Source organism: Giraffa tippelskirchi, chromosome 10 (genome assembly GCF_054371585.1).
Source record: "Giraffa tippelskirchi isolate mGirTip1 chromosome 10, T2T-mGirTip1v1.2.pri, whole genome shotgun sequence".
NCBI lineage: Eukaryota > Metazoa > Chordata > Mammalia > Artiodactyla > Giraffidae > Giraffa > Giraffa tippelskirchi.
Window position 1 is genome coordinate 149,342,742 of NC_137284.1, and position 25,672 is coordinate 149,368,413.

Sequence of the window (25,672 nt, forward strand, 5' to 3'; positions counted from 1 at the left end):
TCTTTTCCAACCTGATGAATATGATACGGTTGATGATGGAGTAATGCTTGGCAAGTGACTTAACCTCTTATCCTCTCTATGTTCTCATTTGCGAAATGGACATCATACTACTTACCTCACAGAATACTGCCTAGAATGTGCAAGGCTTTGTGAAAATTAGAAAAAGGTCCTCTTGTTGTGTGAGTGAACTAGAACAATGGGATTCCTCTAGGAAGAAGAGACCTCATGAAATGAACCTGAGAGGAAGGGGTACCTGTCTTTGAGTCTTCAACCCTTTCTCAGCCAGCACAGTCCCACCAGGGCCCCATTGCTGCTAGAAGAGCTTGGGTTGGATTGAAGGCCTCACTCACCACCTTCTCCCAGGGTCCTATTCAGTACAAGTAACTCAGTAGGCAAGGTGGTCTTGCCTATGCTTACCAACAGAAAGGCATCCTCACACAGTACTCTTGGAAAACATAAGTAAGCCCATCAACCTCTGCTGGGCAGCTCAGTTGCCCCTCTCAATTCAGAGCTGGTAGGATGTACTGAGTGCCATCATTTTCAGTAAACTCCTACCTCCAAAGCCCTTCCTCCAACAATGTGAGATTTCAATCATTACACTGCCAAACAGCCATGCCCTGCAATTGCTAAGGAACTGGGAATGAAGTGGGTAGTGACTCGTTTGTTATGGTCGGCCCACAGGAAAAACCTATGAAAGGTACACTTGGATTTGAAAACAAACACGCAAAATGCGTTGTTCAGCCTGAAGTCTGGGTCTGGGAGAGGTCAGAACAGAAAGAGCTGTTTTCAGCAACAGTGAAACACAAGATGCTCCCTCCAGAATTAGTCATTTCACTCTTATCTGTCTCTACCACACGTACACCTCAAAAGGTAGGGGCTAAAGCAATGCCCTGAAGTTTAGCGAAAGGCAGTTTTTCCTCCTTCTGACCCAAATATTTCCATATTTTTATATCACCAATAATTGCCAAGTGAGAAGGATTCCAATCTCCATATCACCACTCTAGATTCATTCTGTGGCATAATGAATACAACATCATATGTACTTTGTGGTAGCAAGGAGTCCATGAAAATATGAAACAATCAGAGAAAAAGAGAAACATAGGATACTTTAAAACTTATGGCCATCTTGTCAAGAAATTCCACAAAAATATAGGAAAAGAACTAGGAAGAGCTTATGAAGAAACAAAGTGCACATCTCTGCCTTTGAATTCATTATCCATCGATCTCACCCCCAACACACCTATTTCATTACTCTCCCAGGAAACACATTTTCAAGATGCATTACAAACCAATATTGGTTCAACAGAACATCTATGAAAATGTATGCTTTTTTCTTTTCTAGGTCTTCCCACATCCTCAGAGTACGCTTTCTTGAGTTCCCAGGGGAAGCAAATAGAAACGAACACGGTGAGTTTCTAGTGAGTGGAGCACAGATCTCATTTTCACATGCCTTGTCTACTTCCATGGCCTCATCGGGGGTTGTACATTCTATTTTATTTTCGTAATGGAGACAATGGTAAGAGTAGCATTTTCTAGGTAACTGACTAATCTAAAGTCAAGATCACACCATCTAAATTGAGAGAAGACTTAATCCTTGAGGAGTTGACAGCCGCGTTTCACTCCATCTCGAAGGGCCTCTTTGACTTTATCATTCCGGAGAGTGAAGATGAAAGGGTTCAGCGAAGGAGTTAACACAAAAATCAACAGGGAGACTATCTTATTGTACTCAGCAGCCTGCGTTTGCTTGGGTTTCACATAGAGGAACAAGCAGCTGCCATAGCCGATGACAACAAAGGTGAAGTGGGAGGCACACGTAGAGAAGGCTTTCCTGCGGCCAGAGGCAGTGGGGATCTTGAGGATGGTGGAGATGATGTAGGTGTAGGAGACAATTGTTGGAACCAGTGAACCAATGATAATGAAAACAGCCATTAAAAACAGAACAAACTCTGTGAAAACAGTGTCATCACATGACAGTTTGAGCAACTGACCTCGGTCACAATAAAAATGGTCTAACACGTTTGATTTGCAGAAGGTAAACTGAAATGTGGCATAGACTGGCCAGATTTCAGAAAGGAACCCAAACACCCATGACACAATCACCACTGAGATACAGGTGTGGCTGTTCATAATGGTACTGTACCTCAAAGGGTTACAGACAGCCATGTAACGGTCCACAGCCATTACTCCCAACAATGCAAACTCTGTGGTCCCCAGAGCAAGGTACAGGAAGAGCTGGGCCACACATGCACTCAGAGATATTGTCTGCAACTCACGGAGCAGCAACCCCCAGAGCATCACAGGGACGATAACAGATGTTGTCAGCATTTCCAAGGCAGAGAGATGACCAAGGAAGAAATACATGGGGGAATGTAGATGTTTATCAACACAGATAATCACGATGATGACAGTGTTCCCCATTATTGTCACTGAGTAGAAGAGAAAGAATACAGCAAAGAGAATATGATGCAATTCTTGGGACCCAGGGAACCCTAAAAGGCAGAATTCAGTGGCACTTGAGTGATTGCTCATCATTCAGTTCTTGTATCTGCTCCTTAGGAAACCTGGAGATCAAAAGAAAAGAAATGCTGCTCCACATAGTCCTGCTTTCAAGAGAGAAGGACAGACTAGGATGAGGAACCATGTCCAACCTGGGGACCAGGTGAGCTGCCCCATGAGGATGCTCTGCACAAAGTCAGACTCAAATGTTGTCACCTCTGGTCCAGCTGAAAGTTCACTGCCTGGAATGGATGAAGATACCAACCTCTCCACTTGTGTGAAGAACACCTCTCTTGTCTTTCTTCCCCACTAGATGTGCATTCTCACAGGGAACAAAGGTTAAGACCTTTGAAAGTGGCCAGTCTTGATGCTGAGTCAGCCCTTAGGTCCAGGGTTTGTTCTTTCCTCTTAGCTTACCTGTAGCAGATGATATAGTGACATGCCAGAGGATGTTCTAGAGAGTGAATTTTATCCCACCCTTCATCCTGATGGGTATTACAGAGGTCCCCTTGGGTTCAGTAGAAAAGAGGCAGAGGTTCCTGGAGCACCATCTCTGCTTTCCCCAGATTTCATGATCTCTACGTTACAAATCAGGAAGTATTCCAAATGGAAACTCTGGAGCTTGGGATGATTTCCCTGAACAGATTCAATCTTCTCTTAAACCATTTCCCCCCCAAATCTTGACAGGAAAGAAAGATGGTACCTGACTTTCACAAGTTTAGATCCAAGGTGCTCAGTTGTTCGGGTTGTCTGGATGTCTGCCCCTCACTTTGTCTATCCCACCATGCTAATTTCATCTCCTCAGATGACTCTTTCCATTCACCTTCCCCAAAATGTGAAAGACCTGTTCATTCTTGACAGTTGGCTTTTTTCATAGCACTTATGACATTATGTTATACATTCAATTTCTTAGTTCACTCCTTTATTTAACATTAAAACAAATGCTGGAGTGAACAACCCAAACTAAAAATCCCTATGCTGCGGTGCTTATATTCAAGGAGAAAATGGAAGCTATTCCATAAACAAGTATATAAAATAGTTCTTAATCATGCCATAGAAAAATGAAACAAGGAAGCAGGAGAGGAAATTCATTTATTTTGTTGACCTATGATACTGGAATGTAAACTCCAAAGAGGCAAGGAAATGTCCTCTGTATATATTATAGATACATATATATAAACATTTTGGAGCCAAATGAATGCTAAAAATTTTTGACAAATGAAGAGTGAATGGACACAGGCTTTAAGATTGAATACCACATGGTCCTGGTTAGGGTAGTAAGGCCATAGCTCTGAGATCCTACTGTTGTCGGATTGCCTCTCCTCCTCACATTAGCATTTTCCTTTCCTCTCTCCCCTTCCTGAGACCTCCCCAACACCTCTGTAAATCTTTCACTGGTGGGAATACAGGCTTCAGTGACAGAACCACTCGGAGACCTCTGTGGTCTGCTTCTCCCCAGTTTTTGGTAACATCCCTAGATAAACATGAGAGAGGAGCCTGCTGACCGACATCAGGAGCTGAGCCTGCAGGAGCACCGGGTCAGAGAAGAGCGGACTCTGCCCTCTGCTCTGTAGGGGCACTAGGAGAGGAGCCCATCTCCCAGCGGCTCCCCTGCACACTCTTCAGACTCTCGCTGTCCTTCCTCTAGAAGGCAGCCAAGCCAGAACGCCCCAGCCTCATCCTCTCCGACACTTTCCTTCGTACAGGAGAACCCTGAGAAGACACTCACCTGGATGCATGGGCGCCTCTGCCACCTCTGATGCTCTCTGGGGCTCGGGCAGGGCTACTCCTGTGTGGCTACTGCTGAGCTGAACACAGGGCTCAGAGCTACCTGGTTCTGCCTCCATGCATGGTGAAGAAGGAAAGTGTTCTCGGGGAGGAGTTAGGAAAAACGTCCAGAAATAACAGTGTTGTGGGGAGCTAAGAGCCTATCTCTCTCTCTCTTTCCTTCTCTCCTACTTCCTTCCTTCCCAAGGGGACTTAGTCACTGAGGTTCCTGTTCTTAATTAGCCCAGGCTTAGGGTATCCCTCAGCAAGCAGTCTGGGGAAAGCAGAACAAACTTTTAGTCATTCCCATCCCTGAGCGATTACCTTTCTGAAGTTTTTCGGCTTTTTGTTCAATGGGAAACCTAAAAGCTCTCAGAGGCTTCTCAGTACCAAGGCTGCCCTCTCAAAGGCCCTAAGTCTAGGTTCCCAGAAGATGTCCCAGACTCTGAGTAGATCACCACTTCTGCTCTTTATCCTAAGCTCTACCCAGGATTCTCTTAGACAATTGGAGTCAAAATCAGCTGCCTCCTCATCCAGCTATAGGAAACCCCAACAATTGACTCAAAAATTCACTCCAGTGTTTAAAAAAAGCCTGCATTTGGATCTCAAAGCTTAACTTCAGCAACCTCCCCACCAAAGCCTTATGTCTCCTTGGCTCATTATACAGAGGCTCCTGGTAATAACCCTGTGCTACTGCTGCTAAGTCGCTTCAGTCGTGTCCGACTCTGTGTGATCCCATAGATGGCAGCCCACCAGGCTCCACTGTCCCGTGGGCCCCTGAAAATCCCATGAAGAAGCTCCACCCCTAAATCCAACTCTGTTCTCCTCTCCTGTCTCAGGTGTCCACTATTCTCATCCATGTGCACCTATCAGCACTCATGCAAGCTGCTTGCAGACATTTCTCTCCATGGCATGTCCCTACTCACCAACTGGGCACTTTTATGTAGAAGGAGCCTAAGTAGAGCCTATGGAGGTAGTTATATTTACAACCTGGAACGACTGACAAAATTTAAAGTGAAAATCTGCTTGGTGCTGGAGTTAGACACACATGTGAGACTTACAAAACATTTATTGAGATTTTTGGATTCCAATTTAAACACACCTGTTAAATCCAAGAATGTCAACTGGTATAGAAGAGTATAATTTGAGAATAATATTCCTTGCATTCCTCAAACTGTCTGATCCCAACCCAATTGCCCATGTAATCTCAGAAAAATTTCCTAAGCAGGCATCTACACTTTCTTTGGAAGAAAATGCTGTGAAAATCTGTTTTATAACTTTTGTTGTTGTGTTCAGTTGCTCAGTAGTGTCGGACTGTTTGCAACCCCATTACTCTCTCACTTAACAACATACAAAAGAGTCTCTCCCATATCAACACATGTTGCCATACTGGTTTTGCATAGTTTTTCCTTTTACACATGTCCTTGTTAGCACGCCCTCTATTAATAAGGTTTTGTTGTTTTTTCTATTTTTCTTATCAAAATTAATGCTATAAATAGTCAGACATTTATAAGTCTGTACAGATTTGTGTATATGGAACAAATCCTTAGAGCTGGAATTTTTAGTTCATAAGTTAGGTATATTTTAACTGTTGCTTTTATTTGGGACCAAGTTACACTCCATAGATTCTGGATTGGTTTGCACACCACTATGATATGTGAGTTGTTGATTTCCAACCAACCAAAGGGATAATCAAAATATCATTTTAATTTTAAATCGAAGGCAACAAGTATATCTCAAAAGAGAAATCAATTGGTAATCAATGGACAGTCTTTTCTTTTAATAAAAAATTACTACAATTAACTAATATGAAATTGAACAAGTCATCCCACAATTTGTTAAATAAATGAATTCCTACTTAAAAACCTTCCCACACAGACAACTACAAGTTCAGATGGGTTTGCTGGTGAATTCTATCAAACATTTATGGAAGAAATAATACAAACCCTACACAAAATCTTCAGCAAAATTGAGGAAAAGATAACAATGCCCCATTCTTCTTATCAAGCCAGAATTATTTTGATACTAAAGGCATCACAGGAAAATAAACCTACAAAGCAATATTCCTCAGGAACATAGAAGCAAAATTCCTTAATAAAAATATTAAAAATTCAAATCCAGCAATATGTAAAGAAAACAATACACCATAACAAAGTGATGATTTTATTCCAGAAATGCCAGGTTGGTTTATATTAGGAGATTAATCAATATAAATCACCATGTTAACAGAAGTAAAGAGAAAAACTACATGACCACTTCAATAAGTGCAGAAAAGCTATTTACCAAAAAAGAACAACCTTTGATTAAAAACTCTCATTCAGCTAGGAACCAAAGCAATCTTCCCAAACTAAAAGTAACATCTAACAAAGTTCAGTTCAGTTCAGTTCAGTCCAGTCACTCAGCCGTGTCCGACTCTTTGCGACCCCATGAATCACTGCACACCAGGCCTCCCTGTCCATCACCAACTCCCAGAGTTTACCCAAACCCATGTCCATCGAGTCGGTGATGTTATCCAATCATCTCACCCTCTGTCGTCCCCTTCTCCTCCTGCCCCCAATCCTTCCCAGCATTAGAGTCTTTTCCAATGACTCAACTCTTCGCATCTAACAAAAGCGTAGTGCTAATATGGAACCTGATAAGAGATAATTCCTTATTCTAAGACAGGGAACACGACAAAGATATCTGTTCTCATCACTTCTACTCAACTTCGTACTGGAAGTGCTAGCTAATACAATACAGAAAGAAAATGAAATGGAAAGCATACAGTTAGAAAATGAACAAAATTATTTATTTACAGACATAATTCTATTTGTAGAAAATCCTAGGAAGTCCACAAAAAAGGAGCTAGAACTAATAAATGATTATCAAGGTCACAGGATAAAAGCTCAATATACAAAAGTTTCTTGCATTGCTCTAAACTAGCAATGAACATTGCAAATGGAAATAAAAAATATGTAACAATAATATCCAGAAACATGAAAAGCTACAGAACACATTAAACAAACTATGTGCATGGCATGTATACTTAAAATTGTAAAACATTGCTGAGAGAAATTAAAAAGAATCTAAATAGGTGAATATTCTATTTTCATAAATCAGAACATGCAACTGTAATTGTGTTAGAATTTCAATTATCTCCATATTAGTATCTAGACTCGATACAATTTCAATCAAATCCCAGGAGGCTTTTTTAAAAAACATTGTAAAGGTGACTCTAAGGTTTCTGTGAAAATGTGAAGGACCGAGAACACCCAATAAATTTTTTAAAAAGGAACAAAGCTGGAGGACTCACAGTGCGCATTAAAAGACTTACTATAAAGGTACAGTAATCAAGACAGAGGGCTTTCCTGTTGCCTCAGTGTTAAAGAACCTTCCTGTCAATGCAGGAGACATGGGTTCAATCCCTGTTTTGGGAAGATCCCCTGGAGAAGGAGCGGCAACCCACCCAGGTATTCTTGCCTAGAAAATCCTATGGACAGAAGGGCTTGGCAGGAGACAGTCCATGGTATCACAAAAAGGAATCAGACATGACTTGGTGACTAAACACACACAAACAATCAAGACAGAATGCTACTGACATAAGATCATGCAGATCAAGGGACATGCAGACCAATAAAATAGAAAATTCAGACACAGATCCAAACATATGTTTTCAATTGATTTTTTTAATTTTAATTTTTAATTAAACTTTTAAATTAAAGTCTAATTTAATTAGACTTTTAATAAGATAATTACAATATTGTGATGGTTTCTGCTATAAAATAACATGAATTGGCCATATGCATACATACGACATATGATACATATGACATAGGTATACATATAGATTCAAGGGATTAAATCTGATAGACAGACAGCCTGAAGAACTATGGATGGAGGTTTCTGACATTGTACAGGAGACAGGGATCAAGATCATCTCCCAGAAAAAGAAATGTAAAAAAGCAAAATGACTGTCTGAGGAGGACTTACAAAGAGCTGTGAAAAGAAGAGAAGCAAAAAGCAAAGGAGAAAAGGAAAGATATGCCCATTTGAATGCAGAGTTCCAAAGAATAGCAAGGAGAGATAAGAACGCATTCCTCAGCAATCAATGCAAAGAAATAGAGGAAAACAATAAAATGGGAAAGACTAGAGATCTCTTCAAGAAAATTAGAGATACCAAGGGAATATTTCATGCAAAGATGGGCTCAATAAAAGACAGAAATGGTATGGACCTAACAGAAGCAGAAGATATTAAGAACAGGTGGCAAGAATATACAGAGGAACTGTACAAAAGGGATCTTCATGACCCAGATAATCACGATGGTGTGATCACTCACCTAGAGCCAGACATCCTGGAATGTGAAGTCAAGTGGGCCTTAGGAAGCATCACTACGAACAAAGCCAGTGGAGGTGATGGAATTCCAGTTGAGCTATTTCAAAATCACTGCAGATGGTGATTGCAGCCATGAAATTAAAAGACGCTTACTCCTTGGAAGAAGAGTTATGACCAACCTAGACAGCATATTAAAAAGCAGAGACTTCCCTTTGGCAACAAAGGTCCGTCTAGTCAAAGCTAGTGTTTTACCAGTAGTCATGTATGGATGTGAGAGTTGGAGTATAGGAAAGCTGAGCGCCGAAGAATTGATGCTTTTGAACTGTGGTGTTGGAGAAGACTGTTGAGAGTTCCTTGGGCTGCAAGGAGATCCAATTAGTCCATCCTAAAGGAAATCATCCCTGAATATTCACTGGAAGGACTGATGCTGAAGCTGAAACTCCAATACTTTGGCCACCTGATGCAAAGGACTGACTCATTGGAAAAGACCCTGATGTTGGGAAAGAGTGAAGGTGGGAGGAGAAGGGGATGACGACAGAGGATGAGATGGTTGGATGGCATCACCGACTCAATGGACATGAATTTGAGTAAACTCTGGGAGTTGGTGATGGACAGGGAAGCCTGGCATGCTGCAGTACATGGGGTTACAAAGAGTCAGACATGACTGAGTGACTAAACTGAACTGAACTGATACATATGACCCCTCCATATTGAACCTCTCTCCCCATCCCATCCCTCTATGTTGTCACAAAGCACCGGCTTTGGGTTCCCTGTATCATACAGCAAATTCCCACTGCTATCTATTTTACATATGGTAATGTATTAATATAAGTTTCAATGCTACTCTTTTAAATCATCCCACCCTCTCCCTCCTCACTATGTCCGAAAGTTTGTTCTTTATGTCTGCTTCCTCTTTGCCTCCCTGCAAGTAGGATCATACACAAAAATAAAATCAAAATGGATTAAAGACCTAAATGTAAGATCAGAAACTATGAAACTCTTAGAGGAAAACATAGGCAGAATACTCTTTGACATAATCACAGCAACATTCTCTATGATTCACCTCCCATGTGTGTGTATGTGTGTGTGTGTGTGTATGAGTGTGTGTTAGTCACTCAGTTGTGTCTGACTCTTTGCGACCCCATGGACTATCGCCTGCCAGGCTCCTGTGTCCATGTAATTCTCCAGGCAAGAATATTGGAGTGGATAGTCATTCTCTTCTCTGGCGGGGTCTTCATGACTCAGGGATCAAACCCAAGTCTCCTGCATTACAGGAGGATTCTTTACTGTCTGAGCCATCAGAGAAGCCTGACCCACCTCCTAGAGTAATAAAATAAAAACAAAAATAAACAAATGGGGCCTCATTAAATTTAAAAGCTTCTGCATAACAAAGGAAATAATAAGCAAGCTGAAAAGACAACCCTCAGAATGGGAGAAAATAATAGCAAATGAAACAACTGACAAAGGATTAATCTTCAAAATATACAAGCAGCTCATGCAGCTCAATACCAGAAAAACAAACAACCCAATCAAAACGTGGGCAGAAGACCTAAACAGACATTTCTCCAAAGAAGACATACAGATGGCTAATAAACATCTGAAAAGATGCTCAACATCTTCAACTGATTTTGAAATTGTGGGTGAAGAAATGGAGCAACTAGAACTCTCAGACACTGCTGGTGGGAATGCACAGTTAAACATACACTTACCATGGTGGTGGTGGTGGTGTAGTTGCCAAGTCATGTCTGACTCTTGTGACCCCATTGAATGTAGCCTGCCAGGATCCTCTGTCCATGAGATTTCCCAGGCAACACACAAACCTACAATTTCCACTATTAGATAGTTTCCCAGGATGAATGAAAACATATATCCACCAGACTTCCTTATGAACATTTATGGTTTTACTTACAATAAACTGCTGACAACCCAATTGCAATCGTTAGGTCAATGGATAAATAAATGGTGGCTCATCTAGACAGTGGAATACCACTCAGCAATAAAAAGGAATGAACTGTTGATGGATGTATCATCACCAATAAGTCTCTACGTGGTTATGTTAGGCAAAAGAATCAAGACAAAGTCAACACTACATTTTCCATTAATAAACTCTAGAAATGCAGTATCTACTTTATAGCAACAGAAATCAGCCTGAGGGACTTTCCTGGTGGTCTGGTGGTTAAGACTCCTCACTTTCACTGCAGCAAAGTCATTGCTGCAATGTAGCTCAGTGTCCCCCTCTGCCCAAATACCTTCTCCCTCACATCTACACAGGCACTGTTCCAAGAACCTACTCAGACTTAAAACAAACTCATAGATTCTTTATCAAAATGATTTTCTGCAAGTATAGATGTGCATGTTGGTGTGTGTGTGTGTGTGTGTGTGTGTGTATGTGTGTGTATGGTTGTTATGTAAGATAATATTCTCCATCAAATATACTTTGTCAGAGAAAAGACCATGTCCATTATGTTCACTGATAAATTTTCAGGACATTGTCTGAAAAACAACTGTTATTATACAATGTTGTTAAATTCCCAGTCTTTGATTTTAAATAAGTTAAAATATTTTCAGTGCTTTTTTAATATTTTTTTATTTTCAGTGTTTTAAAAGCAATTTATATTTGTCTTTAGTGAGCATATCAGTTTAGAAGTAAAATTTATGTACCAATAAAATAAACCTTTATTTCACATTTTTATTTTTATGTTTTATTGTTTTCATGCATAAATATTTAATTTTTATATAGTTAAATTTAACAGTCTTTCAGTATTCTGGGATCTGTGTTTCTTTATAAAAGCCTACATGCATATTCAGAGGTAACTTAAAAAGAAAAACAATTTCATTTGTTGATTTTTTTATTTAAATCCACTTGAACCACTTAGAATTTTATTTTAAAGCATGACATATAGATCCAGGGTTATGGGTTTTTTCAGATATTTTGTGAATTCAATAAATATTTATAAAATATAGGGAAGTGAGGGAGAGAGACAGATCAACAGAGGGAAGGAGAGAGAAGTAGATGGATGGAGGCAGGGAAGAAAAAAAAGACAGAGAAGAACCAGCTTAAGGGAAAAATTCTCCTCCTTCTGGGTTGGGACAAGGAGTGTCATATTTGGAGGTAAAAGAACAAGAGATTAGAATGACTAGTGATACTAATAAGGGTGAGAGACTGTTAGAGAAGGAAAGAAAGCATCATCCACAACTGTATTTACATATGATGAGCCTGACACCCAGAGAGACTGAAAACTGTTCGGTACAGTTCAGTCGCTGTCGTGTCTGACTCTTTGCGACCCCATGGACATCAGCTGTATTATACAAACCCCCAGGGGCTGGTTGCTTTCCTTGTCATTCCTACAAAGAGCCCCTGCTGGAATCTAGTTTCCCATCCAGTCCAGTTCAGTTCTGAAACTCAGCAGGACTTCTAAGATTAGAACAGGGCAGACAGAGCCAGGTACACTCATCCTCTGAAACAAGGGACAGCAAGAGACTGTTTTCATGTGGTTTCCCCCATAGAACTCATTCTCCATTTCCAGCCCTACATCAACCTAGGCTATTGCTGCCCTATGTGATTGGATAGAAACAATGAGTATTAAATCATGGACTCAACATAAGTCTGGGACACATTTTAGCTGTGTGGGTCAATTGTCCCATCCTTAAGGGTCTCATTCCAGTCCCCTATAATGGAATGAGAACTAACACCCAAAAAAGATGTCCTTTTCATTATAGGGGACTGGAATGCAAAAGTAGGAAGTTAAGAAACACCTGGCGTAACAGGCAAGTTTGGCCTTGGAGTACAGAATGAAGCAGGGCAGAGGCTAATAGAGTTTTGCCACGAGAACGCACTGGTAATAGCAAACACCCTATTCCAACAACACAAGAGAAGACTCTACACGTGGACATCACCAGATGGTCAACACCGAAATCAGATTGATTACATTCTTTGCAGCCAAAGATGGAGAAGCTCTATACAGTCAGCAAAAACAAGACCGGGAGCAGACTGTGGCTCAGATCATGAACTGCTTATTGCCAAATTCAGACTTAAATTGAAGAAAGTAGGGATAACCACTAGACCATTCATGTATGACCTAGATCAAATCCCTTATGAGTATACAGTGGAAGTGACAAATAGATTTAAGGGACTAGACCTGATAGACAGAGTGCCTGATGAACTATGGACAGAGGTTCGTGACATTGTACAGGAGACAGGTATCAAGAAAATCCCCATGGAAAAGAAATGCAAAAAAGCAAAATGGCTGTCTGAGGAGACCTTACAGATAGCTGGGAAGAGAAGAGAAGTGAAAAGCAAAGGAGAAAAGGAAAGATATTCTCATCTGAATGCAGAGTTCCAAAGAATAGCAAGGAGAGATAAGAAAGCCTTCCTCAGCGATCAGTGCAAAGAAATAGAGGAAAACAACAGATTGGGAAAGACTAGAGACCTCTTCAAGAAAATTAGAGATACCAAAGGAACATTTCATGCAAAGATAGGCTCGATAAAGGACAGAAATGGTATGGACCTAACAGAAGCAGAAGATATTAAGAAGAGGTGGCAAGAATACACAGAAGAACTGTACAAAAAAGATCTTCACGACCCAGATAATCACGATGGTGTGATCACTCACCTAGAGCCAGACATCCTGGAATGTGAAGTCAAGTGGGCCTTAGAAAGCATCACTACGAACAAAGCTAGTGGAGGTGATGGAATTCCAGTTGAGCTATTTCAAATCCTCAAAGGTGATGCTGTGAAAGTGCTGCACTCGATATGCCAGCAAATTTGGAAAACTCAGCAGTGGCCACAGGACTGGAAAAGGTCAGTTTTCGTTCCAATCCCAAAGAAAGGCAATGCCAAAGAATGCTCAAACTACCACACAATTGCACTCATCTCATATGCTAGTAAAGTAATGCTCAAAATTCTCCAAGCCAGGCTTCTGCAATACGTGAACTGTGAACTTCCAGATGTTCAAGCTGGTTTTAGAAAAGGCAGAGGAACCAGAGATCAAATTGCCAATATCCGCTGGATCATCGAAAAAGCAAGAGAGTTCCAGAAAAACATCTATTTCTGCTTTATTGACTATGCCAAAGCCTTTGACTGTGTGGATCACAATAAACTGTGGAAAATTCTGAAAGAGATGGGAATACCAGACCATCTGACCTGTCTCTTGAGAAACCTGTATGCAGGTCAGGAAGCAACAGTTAGAACTGGACATGGAACAACTGACTGGTTCCAAATAGGAAAAGGAGTACGTCAAGGCTGTATATTGTCACCCTGCTTATTTAACTTATATGCAGAGTACATCATGAGAAACGCTGGGCTGGAAGAAACACAAGCTGGAATCAAGATTGCCGGGAGAAATATCAATAACCTCAGATATGCGGATGACACCACCCTTATGGCAGAAAGTGAAGAAGAACTAAAGAGCCTCTTGATGAAGGTGAAGGAGGAGAGTGAAAAAGTTGGCTTAAAGCTCAACATTCAGAAAACTAAGATCATGGCATCTGGTCCCATCACTTCATGGGAAATAGATGGGGAAACAGTGGAAACAGTGTCAGACTTTACTTTTTTGGGCTCCAAAATCACTGCTGATGGTGACTGCAGCCATGAAATTAAAAGAGGCTTACTCCTTGGAAGGAAGGTTATGGCCAACCTAGATAGCATGTTTAAAAGCAGAGACATTACTTTGCCAACAAAAGTCCGTCTAGTCAAGGCTATGGTTTTTCCAGTGGTCATGTATGGATGTGAGAGTTGGACGGTGAAGAAAGCTGAGCGCCACAGAATTGATGCTTTTGAACTGTGGTGTTGGAGAAGACTCTTGAGAGTCCCTTGGACTGCAAGGAGATCCAATCAATCCATCCTAAAAGAGATCAATCCTGGGTGTTCATTGGAGGGTCTGGTGTTGAAGCTGAAGCTCCAATACTTTGGCCACCTCATGCGAATGGTTGACTCATTGGAAAAGACCCTGATGCTGGGTAGGATTGGGGGCGGGAGGAGAAGGGGACGACAGAGGATGAGATGGTTGGATGGCATCACCGACTCGATGAACATGGGTTTGGGTAGACTCCGGGAGTTGGTGATGGACAGGGAGGCCTGGCGTGCTGCAATTCACGGGGTCGCAGAGAGTCGGACACGACTGAGCGACTGAACTGAACTGAACTGAACTCAGGGTCTCATATCATCTGCATGTCAGACTCTGGGTACCACAGGTGGGAGGCTCCACTAGTGAACGTTCTAATAATCGCTCACTGCACTTAGGAACTGTGACTCATCACAGGGTCCAGGGGTTGAATGAACAAGGAACAGTGCAAAAAAAGGACTGGGTTTAGATTCAGTCATAGCAGCTGTCAGAAGTTGTAAAAACCAAGGAGCCCCCAGAGAGAGGCACAGTTCCAGCAACCTTCTGATTTTAGCCTCCTTAAGCCTGTAAGAGGACTTCCCTGGTGACTCAATAGTAAAGAATATACCTGCCAGTGCAGGAGACTCAGATTCGACCCCTGGGTCAGGAAGATCCCCTGGAAGAGGAAATGACAACCCACTCCGGTATTCTTGCTGGGAAATCCCATGGACAGAGGAGCCTGGCAGGCTACACAGTCCATGAGGTCACAAGAGTTGGACTTGACATCAATTAAGCAGCAACAACAAAGACCTGTATGATAAGAAATATAGACATATAGAGTCTTTAAGATAATAAATTTGTCGTGTTTAAGCCACCAAATGTCTAGCAATTTGCTACAGAAGCAATAGAAAGTACAGCTATGAGGCCTACACAAGCCCAGCAGTGCATTTGCCTGTCAATTCTCAAGTTCTGCTTTGACTGGCCATCCTGTCTGTCCTTCTGAGCTACCAGCAACGCATTCCTTTCTTCTATCATCCCCCCATTTCTGTCCAGAATCATCTAAAAATCTTTTTTATTGTCAATGGCTCTGTCTTAAAAATTCAGTTCTGGATTCAGATCCACCAGAAAGGTCATCTGGGGAACTACTTTCAGCCCTTGTGGTTCTTTAACTGAGAACCACGGGGCACTGTCCTGGTTGGAAAGCTTTTGCTTGCTGTCTCTTTGTCATCATGTCTGTCTGGGTGGGGTGGGCAGGGGGCAACTAAGCCGCTGGTGCACCTAAAGTCTGAAATTCTCCGAGATGAAGGACTGTGACTCAGAGTTTATCAGGGAGCTGGACCCACTACCACCTTGCCTTCGCTCACCCCCCAGGTGTGCATTTCCCCACAGGGCTCAGACCAGCCCTTTGCAGTCTGGTCAGCTCCCAAGATGTGTCTGTCAGGGGCTCTGCCTTTGAGGGGAAGGTTTCTCCTCTGAAGTTTACACCTTCAATTCCCCACCTCCCCCGATGACGTTTTGGAAAATTCAGACAAGAGGGTGCTGCTATCCAGGGTCTCCATTCCCCGTCTCCCCAGTCTCTGAACCTTGGATCTTGGGGGTGCAAATTCTCCAAATGGCAACTCTGGACTTAACCCTAGCCGGGCACCCAGTCCGCCACAGTTTTAGTCCATCCGGGGAAGTTCCTCTGTGCTTTTTCCACGATCTCATTTTTCCCCCACAATCCTGGGAGGAAGGCAAGGGCCAGGAACCAATCCTAAGCCATTGTCTTCTTAAATGTATCTTGGTCTCTCTCCCTTTCCTCATTCAGAGCTCTTTCTCAGCTGTTATTTCCTCCGAGCAGCAAGCCTCTCATTAATCTGAGGAGTAACACCAGTATCTCTTCATCCCCAGAGGGCTCCTTGCTTTCCCGTCATCCCCACAGAGAACACTTTGCTGGAGTCTGAGTTCCCATCCAGGATAAGCTCAGGTATAAACCACATCAAGAAGCCAGGGGCAAGAGAGAGCACCAAGAACACTCATCCTTGGGGAAGAAGATACAGTGTTTTCCTCTGGTCTCAGCAAAGCCTTCTTTCCCCTGTTCAGGCCCCACATTGGTACTGCTGCACTGGGCTCTGTGGTGACACAGGAGAAGCCTTTAACTAGGAAATTCACATAAGGGTTAGAGATGTGATAGCTTGTGGAGCTGCTCACCCCGCATTCCACACCCCCATTCCGCACCCCCATTCCAGCTGTGCACAAGCCCCTGTCTACCCCAGCCAGCTGCAACCCACTAACCCAGGGTGATGGACTGCAGATCACACCTCAATCATGTCACAGACTGGACCCAATAGGCAGGAATCTCTAGACATGGATTTCTTCACAGGAGCAACTCAAGAAGAAGACATGATGCTTAGAGGCTAAGGTGAGTGACTCAGGTTTGCGTGGGGGTCGGGTTCGCAGAGAGCGCAGACATAGGACTGGGTTTGAATTGATCAGTGCTGGGTATAGATTTTAGCCCTACCATTAAGCTTTGCTGGGCTTCCCCAGTGGCTCAGCAATAAAGAATCTGCCTGCAATGCAGGAGACACAGGAGAAGCAGGTTCCATCTCTGGGAAGATACCCTGGAAGAGGACATGGCAGCCCATTCCAGTATTCTTGCCTGGAGAATCCCATGGACAGAGGAGCCTGGTGGGTTACAGTCCATGGGGTCACAAAGAGTTGGACACAACTGAATGCACACTCACACACAAGGTTTGCCAGTGGGTACAAGGCTGATGGAGGGACAGCCCCTCTTCTTTAAATTGGAATGCCATGGCTGGTGGCCAGGACACAGCTTCAGATGCAGCTTTTATGGGGCCAGAGAGAAGGCCAGAGTTATGTCTGTACACATCCTGAATCTCTTCACTTCTGATCATTTGTACTGCAAAATTTATTTTCCTTGAAAATTTAAGATTTAAAAAAAAAAAAATCCTTTTCGTGAACTGAAATTCTAAAGGACAGCATAAAGCTGGGAAATTTCACACACCCCCACTACACACATTCACACACATATTGACTCTAAAGAATCATAGTGAGATGATGGTCCAAGAAAATTTAAGTTCATTGGTGTCATATGATGACAATGATCACAGTGACAATGACTGATTTCTGAGCCCCTGGTCCATGCCCATCACTGTAACTAAGCAATTGACTCATTTAATCTCTGCCTTAGCTCTCGAAGCTAGTACTATTATTATCTTCATTTTGTATCTGAGTAGGCTGAGGCTAAGAGAGGGAAGTAATAGAGAGCAGCAGACTTATGTTCGACAAACATCAGATCAGAATCCAACCTAGGTCCAGAGCTTACACTCCAAACCACTAGGGTTGAGTGGGCAGAGTCGGGATGTGGGCAAGGGGTGCAGATGTCTGGGGGATGTCCCCCAGACACTGCCTCATCAGAGCAGTGCCCGCCATGGCTAGAACACTGATGCCTTTCTAGTCACTGTCTAGTTCCAGGCTGGTCTCCGGGCCTCCCTGTGCTCCTTCTGCTCCCCATCATACACCAGGGGGTCCTCCCCAAAGGATGCTAATTTATTGGCTCAAAACTCTGACTTCCCATTCATTTGATGATCATAACTGGAGAAATGTGAGTTATGGAGGGTCCTCACCAGGGAGACAGCCCAGAAGGACAGAAAGGGAGCTTTAAGAGGGCTCTCAGACTCTCTGGGTCATGACACAGACCCCCAGCACCGCCCTACACTCAGGGCATCTGGTTGACTGACACAAATTCTCTCTTTCTGTGTTCCCTCCTCTCCCTGACTTTCTGTGTCTCCCTCTCACCTATTGGGTATTCCTCTCCTTCTCCTCCATTCCTGTTTCATTCCATTCTTATCCTCTCTTTAAAGTCTGTTGCTGTGTTGTCTTTCGTCATCTGCTCCTGTCTGTTTTCCTCTCTCCTTATCAGTAGATTTCCGTGATTTTCTTCTATGATTCCCTGTTTCTCAATGATGCTCATAGTCTCATTTTTTTCTCTGTCTTTAATCTCTCCTTCTGTTAACCCATGACCGCCTACTAGCCTCTCTTTCTCCGCCTCTAGCCTTGTTTCACGGTCATTGGTTCTCTCTCTCTCTCTGTCTCTTGTTTCCTTTCTCCTCCCAGCTGTGCACAAGCCCTTGTCCACCCCTGCCAGCTGCAACCCACTAACCCAGCCCCGGGATCATGGCAAATCTGAGCCACCCTTCTGAATTTATCCTCTTGGGCTTCTCCCTTCTTGGTGAACTGCAGATCCTGCTCTACGGGCCCTTCCTTGTGCTTTATCTTCTTGCCTTCATAGGAAACACAGTCATCATCGTCACGATCTTTGTCGATGCCCACCTCCACACGCCCATGTACTTCTTCCTGGGCAACTTTTCCCTGCTCGAGATCCTGGTGACCATGACTGCCATGCCCAGGATGCTCTCTGACCTGCTGGCCCCCCACAAGGTCATCTCCTTCACTGGCTGCATGGTCCAGTTCTACTTCTACTTCTCCCTGGGCTCCACCTCCTTCCTCATCCTGTCCGACATGGCCCTGGACCGCTTTGTGGCCATCTGCCACCCCCTGCACTATGGCACTTTGATGAGCAGGGCTGTGTGTGCCCAGCTAGCAGGGGCTGCCTGGGCAACTCCTTTCCTGGCCATGGTGCCCACTGTTCTCTCCCGGGTTCATCTCAATTATTGTCACGGCAACATCATTAACCACTTCTTCTGTGACAACGCGCCCCTGCTGCAGCTGTCCTGCTCAGACACCAGGCTGCTGGAATCCTGGGACTTTGTGATGGCCTTGGCCTTTGTCCTCAGCTCCTTCCTGGTGACCCTCGTCTCCTATGGCTACATTGTGAGCACCGTGCTACGTATCCCCTCTGCCAGCGGCCGCCAGAAGGCCTTCTCCACGTGCGGCTCTCACCTCACCCTGGTCTTCATTGGCTACAGCAGCACCATTTTCCTCTATGTCCGGCCTGGCAAAGCACACTCTGCAGAAGTCAACAAGACTGTGGCCCTGGTGACATCTCTCCTCACCCCCTTCCTCAACCCCTTTGTCCTCACCCTCCGCAACAAGACAGTCAAGGCTGTACTACAAGGCCAGATACAGAGGCTGAAAGGCCTCCTCCAGGAATTGTGAGGTGCCCGAGGGACCCAGCTAGGCTCAGTCAGCCAGGTTATTCTGTGAGGAGGCAGGGCACCAACCTGGGTGGGATGACCCCTGTTGAGTTTCTTTCGGATTTTCCCTCTGTGCCTGAGAGTGGTAACCACAATGAGTCCTTGGTAGCACCCTGGCTGGCTTGAAGGTCTCAAAGACCATGTGGAATTCCCCCCTTTATCCACTAGCAGTGACAAGAACTCAGAATGTAGCCTGGAGTCTGGGGAACCATGAGTGGGCTTTTAATAAAGGGAAGTGCATGAGCTTGCCATTCAAAGAAGGGCAGAGAGAAAATTTTCTCTGATTAAGAAATACTACCCAGCCCCAGTGTACGTGTGTGTGTGTGTGTGTGTGTGTACACGCATGCACATGCCCCACTGCCAAGTGTGCGTATGAGTGCTTGGTCTACATGGAACTAAGCTGAAGAGCAACACTGACCAAAGTCATTATCTTTCAAGTGTACAGAGTTCATTGCATAAGAATTCATCTGTTCATTCATTTCACCAACGCTGAGTAGACTCTGTGTGCCAGGCGCCACAACTGTGTCAAGTGCAGGGTAAAACGTAAATAAGACATTGATAGTTTTCAAATCTCTTAGTGCTATGAAGGGAAAGAATGGTGTGATAAAGAGCAGTTTACAGGGACTTTGCTGGCAATTCAATGGTTAAGACTCTGTGCTTCCACGGCAGGAGGTGCAGCTTTGACTCCTGGTCAGGAAACTAAGATCCTACATGCCATGTGATGTGGCAAAAAAGTTAAAAAAAAAAAAAAAGAAAAGATCTGCTTATGCAGCAGGTGATGTGCAATGATGGATTCACAGAAAGGTTTATAGGAGCAGATAAGAGGAACATTGAGACCAGACTGCAGACTGAGGGACAGTTTCCTGATAAGGTGACGCCCGAGTAACACTTTGAATGTAAGATGGACAGTGTGAGAAGGCAATCCACCAGCTAAGCCTTGTGCAGAGAAAATAAATTTAAAGAAAGCGAGATAAATCTTCATTAGTATAAGAAATAAGAACAAATTTTTCAGGAATTGTATGGGTTCTAGGGAGGAAATATTAAGAGATTTTTGTTGTTGTTCAGTCACTCAGTCATGTCCAACTCTTTGTGACCCCATGGACTGCAGCACACCAAGCTTCCCTGTCCTTCACCATCTCCCAGAGTTTGCTCAAACTCCTGTCCATTGAGTTTATGATGCCAACAGAGATTTTTAGAAAGATAAAGATAAACTATTCTACTGTATGATTAGGAACATTCACCTGCTTGAAGGAAGAAGATTGTGGTGAATACAGTACATTCCTTTGTCCAGTCATTATACTCACGGGCACACACACACTTGTGTGTGTATAATGTTCCTGAAAGCCTATTAGGTTCCATATTCCCTCAGGAATGAAATGTCAGCTCCCATTGAGTTTCCATCCCACAACTCATGTGTGAAATTTTCCAAATCTTTCAGGTACATTCTCCTCAGAATCATGTTCTCTTTGCTTTCATTCTATCTGGGATTTTCTGAAACAGCCCCAGTGTAAAATATTCTGCCAAGTCATTTCTGTAAAAACAGTTAAATTTACCAAACGGCATTTCCTAGTAAACGTCAATGAGTTCACTCATCAAGGGAGTACTCCTAGCCCTGCTTATAAGATGAGAATAAAAACTACCAATTTACCACAGACATCGAGCTTAGCTCTGCTGGGTGGGCGTGAACAAGGCTGGCACCGTGGGCTACTCTGGTGGGCACAGATGCTCTAGCTTTGGAGCCGTGGCTCCCTTAGTCGTCCCTAGTCGTCCATCGGTACCACCCCAGGAGACCCCCTTCCTAACTGAGGTGCCCCTTTCTCTGACTTTCTGAAAAGTTTTTTTCTGTCTCGCTGAGATGCCCATCACCCAAGTCAGAAGATCTCTTTAGGTACTTCATTTCATCTTCTGCTGGAAAATCTGTCTCCTCCAGTTATACATCGGAGCAATGACTCTGGTGTTTGCTATTGCTGTTGAAACAACTGCTTTATTTTTTTCTAAATTATCCTCCTCTTACCACCTCGAATAGTAAATAGCGTTCCTGGTGGCTCAGCTGGTAAAGAATCCACCTGCGATGCGGGAGACCTGGTTCGATCCCTGGGTTGGGAAGATCCCCTGGAAAAGGGAATGGCTACCCACTCCAGTATTCTGGCCTGGAGAATTCCATGGACTGTATAGTTCACGGGATTGCAAAGAGTTGGACACGACTTTCACTCACATAACATAAATAAGAACTTGATGAACAAATTAAAGATAATTCTATTGATAATATGTTACCATGATTTTTCACACTTTATCAACTATTTTTATGCATTTTTTCCGCCTGGTTTTACTCTCATAGTAATTCAATGAGGTAAAAATACACAGATCACTCAACACCAGCAATGTATTCCACTCACTGGCTGGTAAAGATCAAAGAAATGTGGATTCTAACCTCAAAGCATTCTCCATCTGTGAGAGAGAGGAAAAAGAATCAATTGTGGTACAATTAATTCTACCACATTTTAATGAAGGGTTCTCCTACTTATAAAAATTTCTGCAAGAGTCCTGAAGGGAAGTATCAATTCTCGGGCTACAGCTGAGCAGTACTGTCTTTTAAAAAAAAGTATTTTTAAAAATATTTACTGATTTATTTGGCTGTGTCCGGTCTTAGTTGTGGCACCAAGATCTTCATTGCATTATGTGGGATCTTTCGTTGTGGCACATGGACTCTCTATTTGTGTCCTGCAGAGCCCCCCACGGGCTTCAGTGGCTGATGTGTGTGGGCTTAGTTGGTCCAAGGCATGTGGGGGTCTAGTTTCCCAACCAGGGATCGAACCCGCATTCCCTGAATTGCCAGGTGGATTCTTAACCACAAGACCACGAGGGAAGTCACACAAGGAGTGCTTTCTCACCATCTAATAGATAAGGCAGCCATGGCTGAGTGAAAGAATGAGTTGGTCAGAACAGTGACAGAACCGACAGCAGTATCTGGTTTTTCAAACTTCTTTTCCATCTCTCCATCCTCAGAAATTCTCCTGTACAGGTCAAAGCTAGATTAACTAAAGGCTGAAATCTCCAGCATCTGAAGTCCTTCAGTATAGACTCCTCTAGCCCTTTTATTTAATGTGTATCCATCAAGTTCCCATCAAATTTATAGAAGGGTAATAGCAATTATTCTAGTAACTCCTTCACAACAGTAACTGTATGTTTACACTCCTTGCCTGAAAGGAACACTTACAGTTAGAAAATAACCATAGATTCAGCGTCACTTTTAAAATCTTTTGTATTTCATTTACCACAATAGAATCCACAAACACTTGAAAGAAAATGACAACACATATTCAATTATGAATAAAACACATATGCAAGAAATAATTGTATTCAGTCTAATTGCAATGTTAATTTTTTGCTTTACCATTTTCCCCAGGAAATGGAAACAATTAATCTGTTTGTTAGTCTACATAAAGGCACTTGATTTAAGATCATTTCGCTGAAGGCAATAGCCTTCCTATTCCACCGTAGTAGCTTACACTGGAACATAAGCACCAGCAGGCAGGGTGAGATTGTAATATCGAGAGCTAATTTACAAATATATATATACACACATATACATACATATATATATATATATATATATATACTTTGGCCACCTGATGCGAAGAACTGACTCATTGGAAAACGTCCTGATGCTGGGAAAGATTGAAGTCAGGAGGAAAAGGGGATGACAGAGGATAAGATGGCTGGATGAACATGAGTTTGAGCAAGCTCTGGGAGTTGGTGATGGACAGGGAAGCCTGGCATGCTGCAGCTCATGGGTTCGCAAAGAGTTGGACACGACTGAGAGACTAAACTGAACTGATATATATATAATATACACACAAACATACACACACACACACACACATTAGACTTCCCTGGTGGCTCAGACAGCGAAGAATCCACCTGCAATGCAGGAGACCCCCTCGGCCGGAAAGATCCCCTGGTGAAGGTAATGGCTACCCATTGCAGTATTCTTACCTCGAGAATCTCATGGACAGAGGAGCCTGGTGGGCTACACTCCACGGGGTCGAAAAGAGTTGGACATGACTGAGTGACTAAACACAACATTGCCTAAACATATATATATGTACACACACATATATATATATATTCTAGGAATCTTTATTTTTGTATTTTACATTTAGGTCTTCGAGCCATTTTGAGTTATTTTTTGTGAAAACTGTCAGGTAAATGTCTAAATTTTCTGTCTCTTCATATGAATGATTGTTTAAATTTTATATTGATTAAAAATGTTGAGTTAGTTTCAGGCGTACAGCAAAGTGATTCAGTTATACACATACATGTATCTATTCTTTTTTAAATTCTTTTCCCATTTAGGTTATTATAGAATATTGAGCAGAATTTCCTGTGCTATACAGCAGGTCCTTATTGGTTATCTATTTTAAATATAGAAGAGTTTACGTGGTCAATCCCAAATTCCCCATCTATACCTCCCCACCTAGAGCTAACTTAAATATAGGTAAAAACGATGGCATGATTTCCTGACTCTAAAATGCATCCCTCATCTTCCCTTCATTTGTCCAACATTTCAGCCTCAGAGATACAATGTCCTAGTAAGCAACCATTAGAAATATAAGGTTCTGAAAAGCTAGCACAAGAACCCATTGTCACAAATGTAAATTCCAATGAGAAATGAAAGTAGATTTATCCTTCCAGCTGAAAGGACTAGGGAGCAAGAAATCAAGGATTTGGAAGTTTTGATCCAGACGATAAAAGAATAAAGTCATTTTCATATAAAAGTCAGGCTTGATTCCTAGAATGACCAGTCATACCATGAAGGCCCTGCATATATGGGATTTTAGGAGTTAGGTGAGGTGCAAAACTCTCTAAGGCCAAGGTGGAAATTTTCAGCATTGCCTACGGAGCACCACGTTTTCATCAGTCTAGTTCCACCAACTCCTTAAACTTTAAATTTCCTGTTGTAAATAGGATCCTTGCAACTATGCCTAATGAATATGGAAGAAAAGCGGCCTGCTGGTAAATATTAATCTCTGGTCCTCCAGTTGTAGCATTTGCTGACTTCCAGCATTCACCAGTTTCCAGGCTGTCAGTTTCACTCCCGTCTGTCTAATTCCAAGCTACCAAGATGACATCACTGAGCTTGGAGACCAGTATTTCCACCATATCAATACAAGTAACACAGACAACTTCGGTGGGATAAAACAAAATAAAAGGCAGTAAAATCATGAGGAGCTTTGAGTTTTGATTACCTTTGTTTTTAACATAATCTATTTCATTGCACATGTCTATTATTTAACTTTTAATAATAAGTATGTTTAATTAGTGAAATTTTAACTATCAGTTTTCAGGAGGGCTCCAGACCATCAGCATAGCATTCTGCATGGGGTTTTCCCTTAGATCTTGTTCCCTATTCAACCCAGCATCTTTGTCATTCTCCTTTCCTTGAGAGTGACAAGCACCATATCTTATAGAAGGAAACCTCATGGAATTGCCCTTTAATAGAACTATTCCTAAACTCTTTATGAACTTCCTTAGGTCTTTTTCAAAATTGAAGGCAATAAAATTCCATCCCTGAAGGTAAATAGTACCTTTGTGAATATGGTAGAATTGCCCTAGCATGCAAAAGTTTCCACAGTAAAGCCCTCTATATCCACTACAAAGTTCATCATCTTATGACTTGAAGCATCTTTCAGAGGACACTTGTGACCCCCTCCCCCCAATCAAGAGACCTGAATTTGATGAGGTGAAGAGACTCATGACCACTCTCCAGGGATCATTCATTAATTCCATTAATTCTCTCCAGACTTGCACTGCCCACACGATATGCCATTTTTATGTCTATGTTACTTTCTACATTAAGTTGCCCCTCTGAAATTCACTTTTCCCCTTCTTGGCACTTGTGAAGCTTCAATTCAAATGACACCATGTTTGAGAAGATTCAATCTAACAAACTCCTTCCCTGTATTCCCAGCATGCTCTGCATATTCTAGTATTAATATCAACACTTCTCAAATATTATTGAGCATGTGAGTCACCCAGGGGTCTTGTTAAAAATGCAGATTCAGGTTCAGAAGGTCTGGGGTGGGGTCCAGATTTTGCATTTCCAAAAAGCTCCCAGT

The 25,672-nt window shown here is 42.7% G+C and overlaps 4 protein-coding genes across 6 annotated transcripts in view; 1 reads left to right on the top strand and 3 right to left on the bottom strand.

The window, feature by feature from the left end:
• The window catches only part of KEL (Kell metallo-endopeptidase (Kell blood group)), a 138,330-nt gene that overhangs the window by 105,161 nt on the left and 7,497 nt on the right, over positions 1–25,672 (bottom strand). The gene's annotated exons all lie outside the window — the stretch shown is intronic.
• LOC145523704 (olfactory receptor 9A4-like) overlaps positions 1–25,672 on the bottom strand; it is a 150,526-nt gene that overhangs the window by 23,656 nt on the left and 101,198 nt on the right. The window lies entirely within an intron of this gene.
• On the bottom strand, positions 1,588–2,532 carry LOC145523701 (olfactory receptor 9A4-like). Its single transcript, XM_081534438.1, has one exon. It carries the CDS (start codon positions 2,530–2,532, stop codon positions 1,588–1,590), a length of 945 nt encoding a protein of 314 aa, XP_081390564.1.
• Positions 14,687–19,810, top strand: LOC145523702 (olfactory receptor 6V1). 3 transcript variants are annotated; one of them, XM_081534441.1, is made up of 2 exons: positions 14,687–16,798; positions 18,689–19,810. In XM_081534441.1, exon 2 carries the CDS (start codon positions 18,742–18,744, stop codon positions 19,513–19,515), a length of 774 nt encoding a protein of 257 aa, XP_081390567.1. In that variant the 5' UTR covers positions 14,687–16,798; positions 18,689–18,741; the 3' UTR covers positions 19,516–19,810. The 3 variants fall into 3 exon arrangements, with proteins under 3 accessions (XP_081390567.1, XP_081390566.1, XP_081390568.1); XM_081534442.1 differs by lacking the exon at positions 14,687–16,798 and adding an exon at positions 17,565–18,001; XM_081534440.1 differs by lacking the exon at positions 14,687–16,798 and having other exon boundaries at positions 16,875–19,810.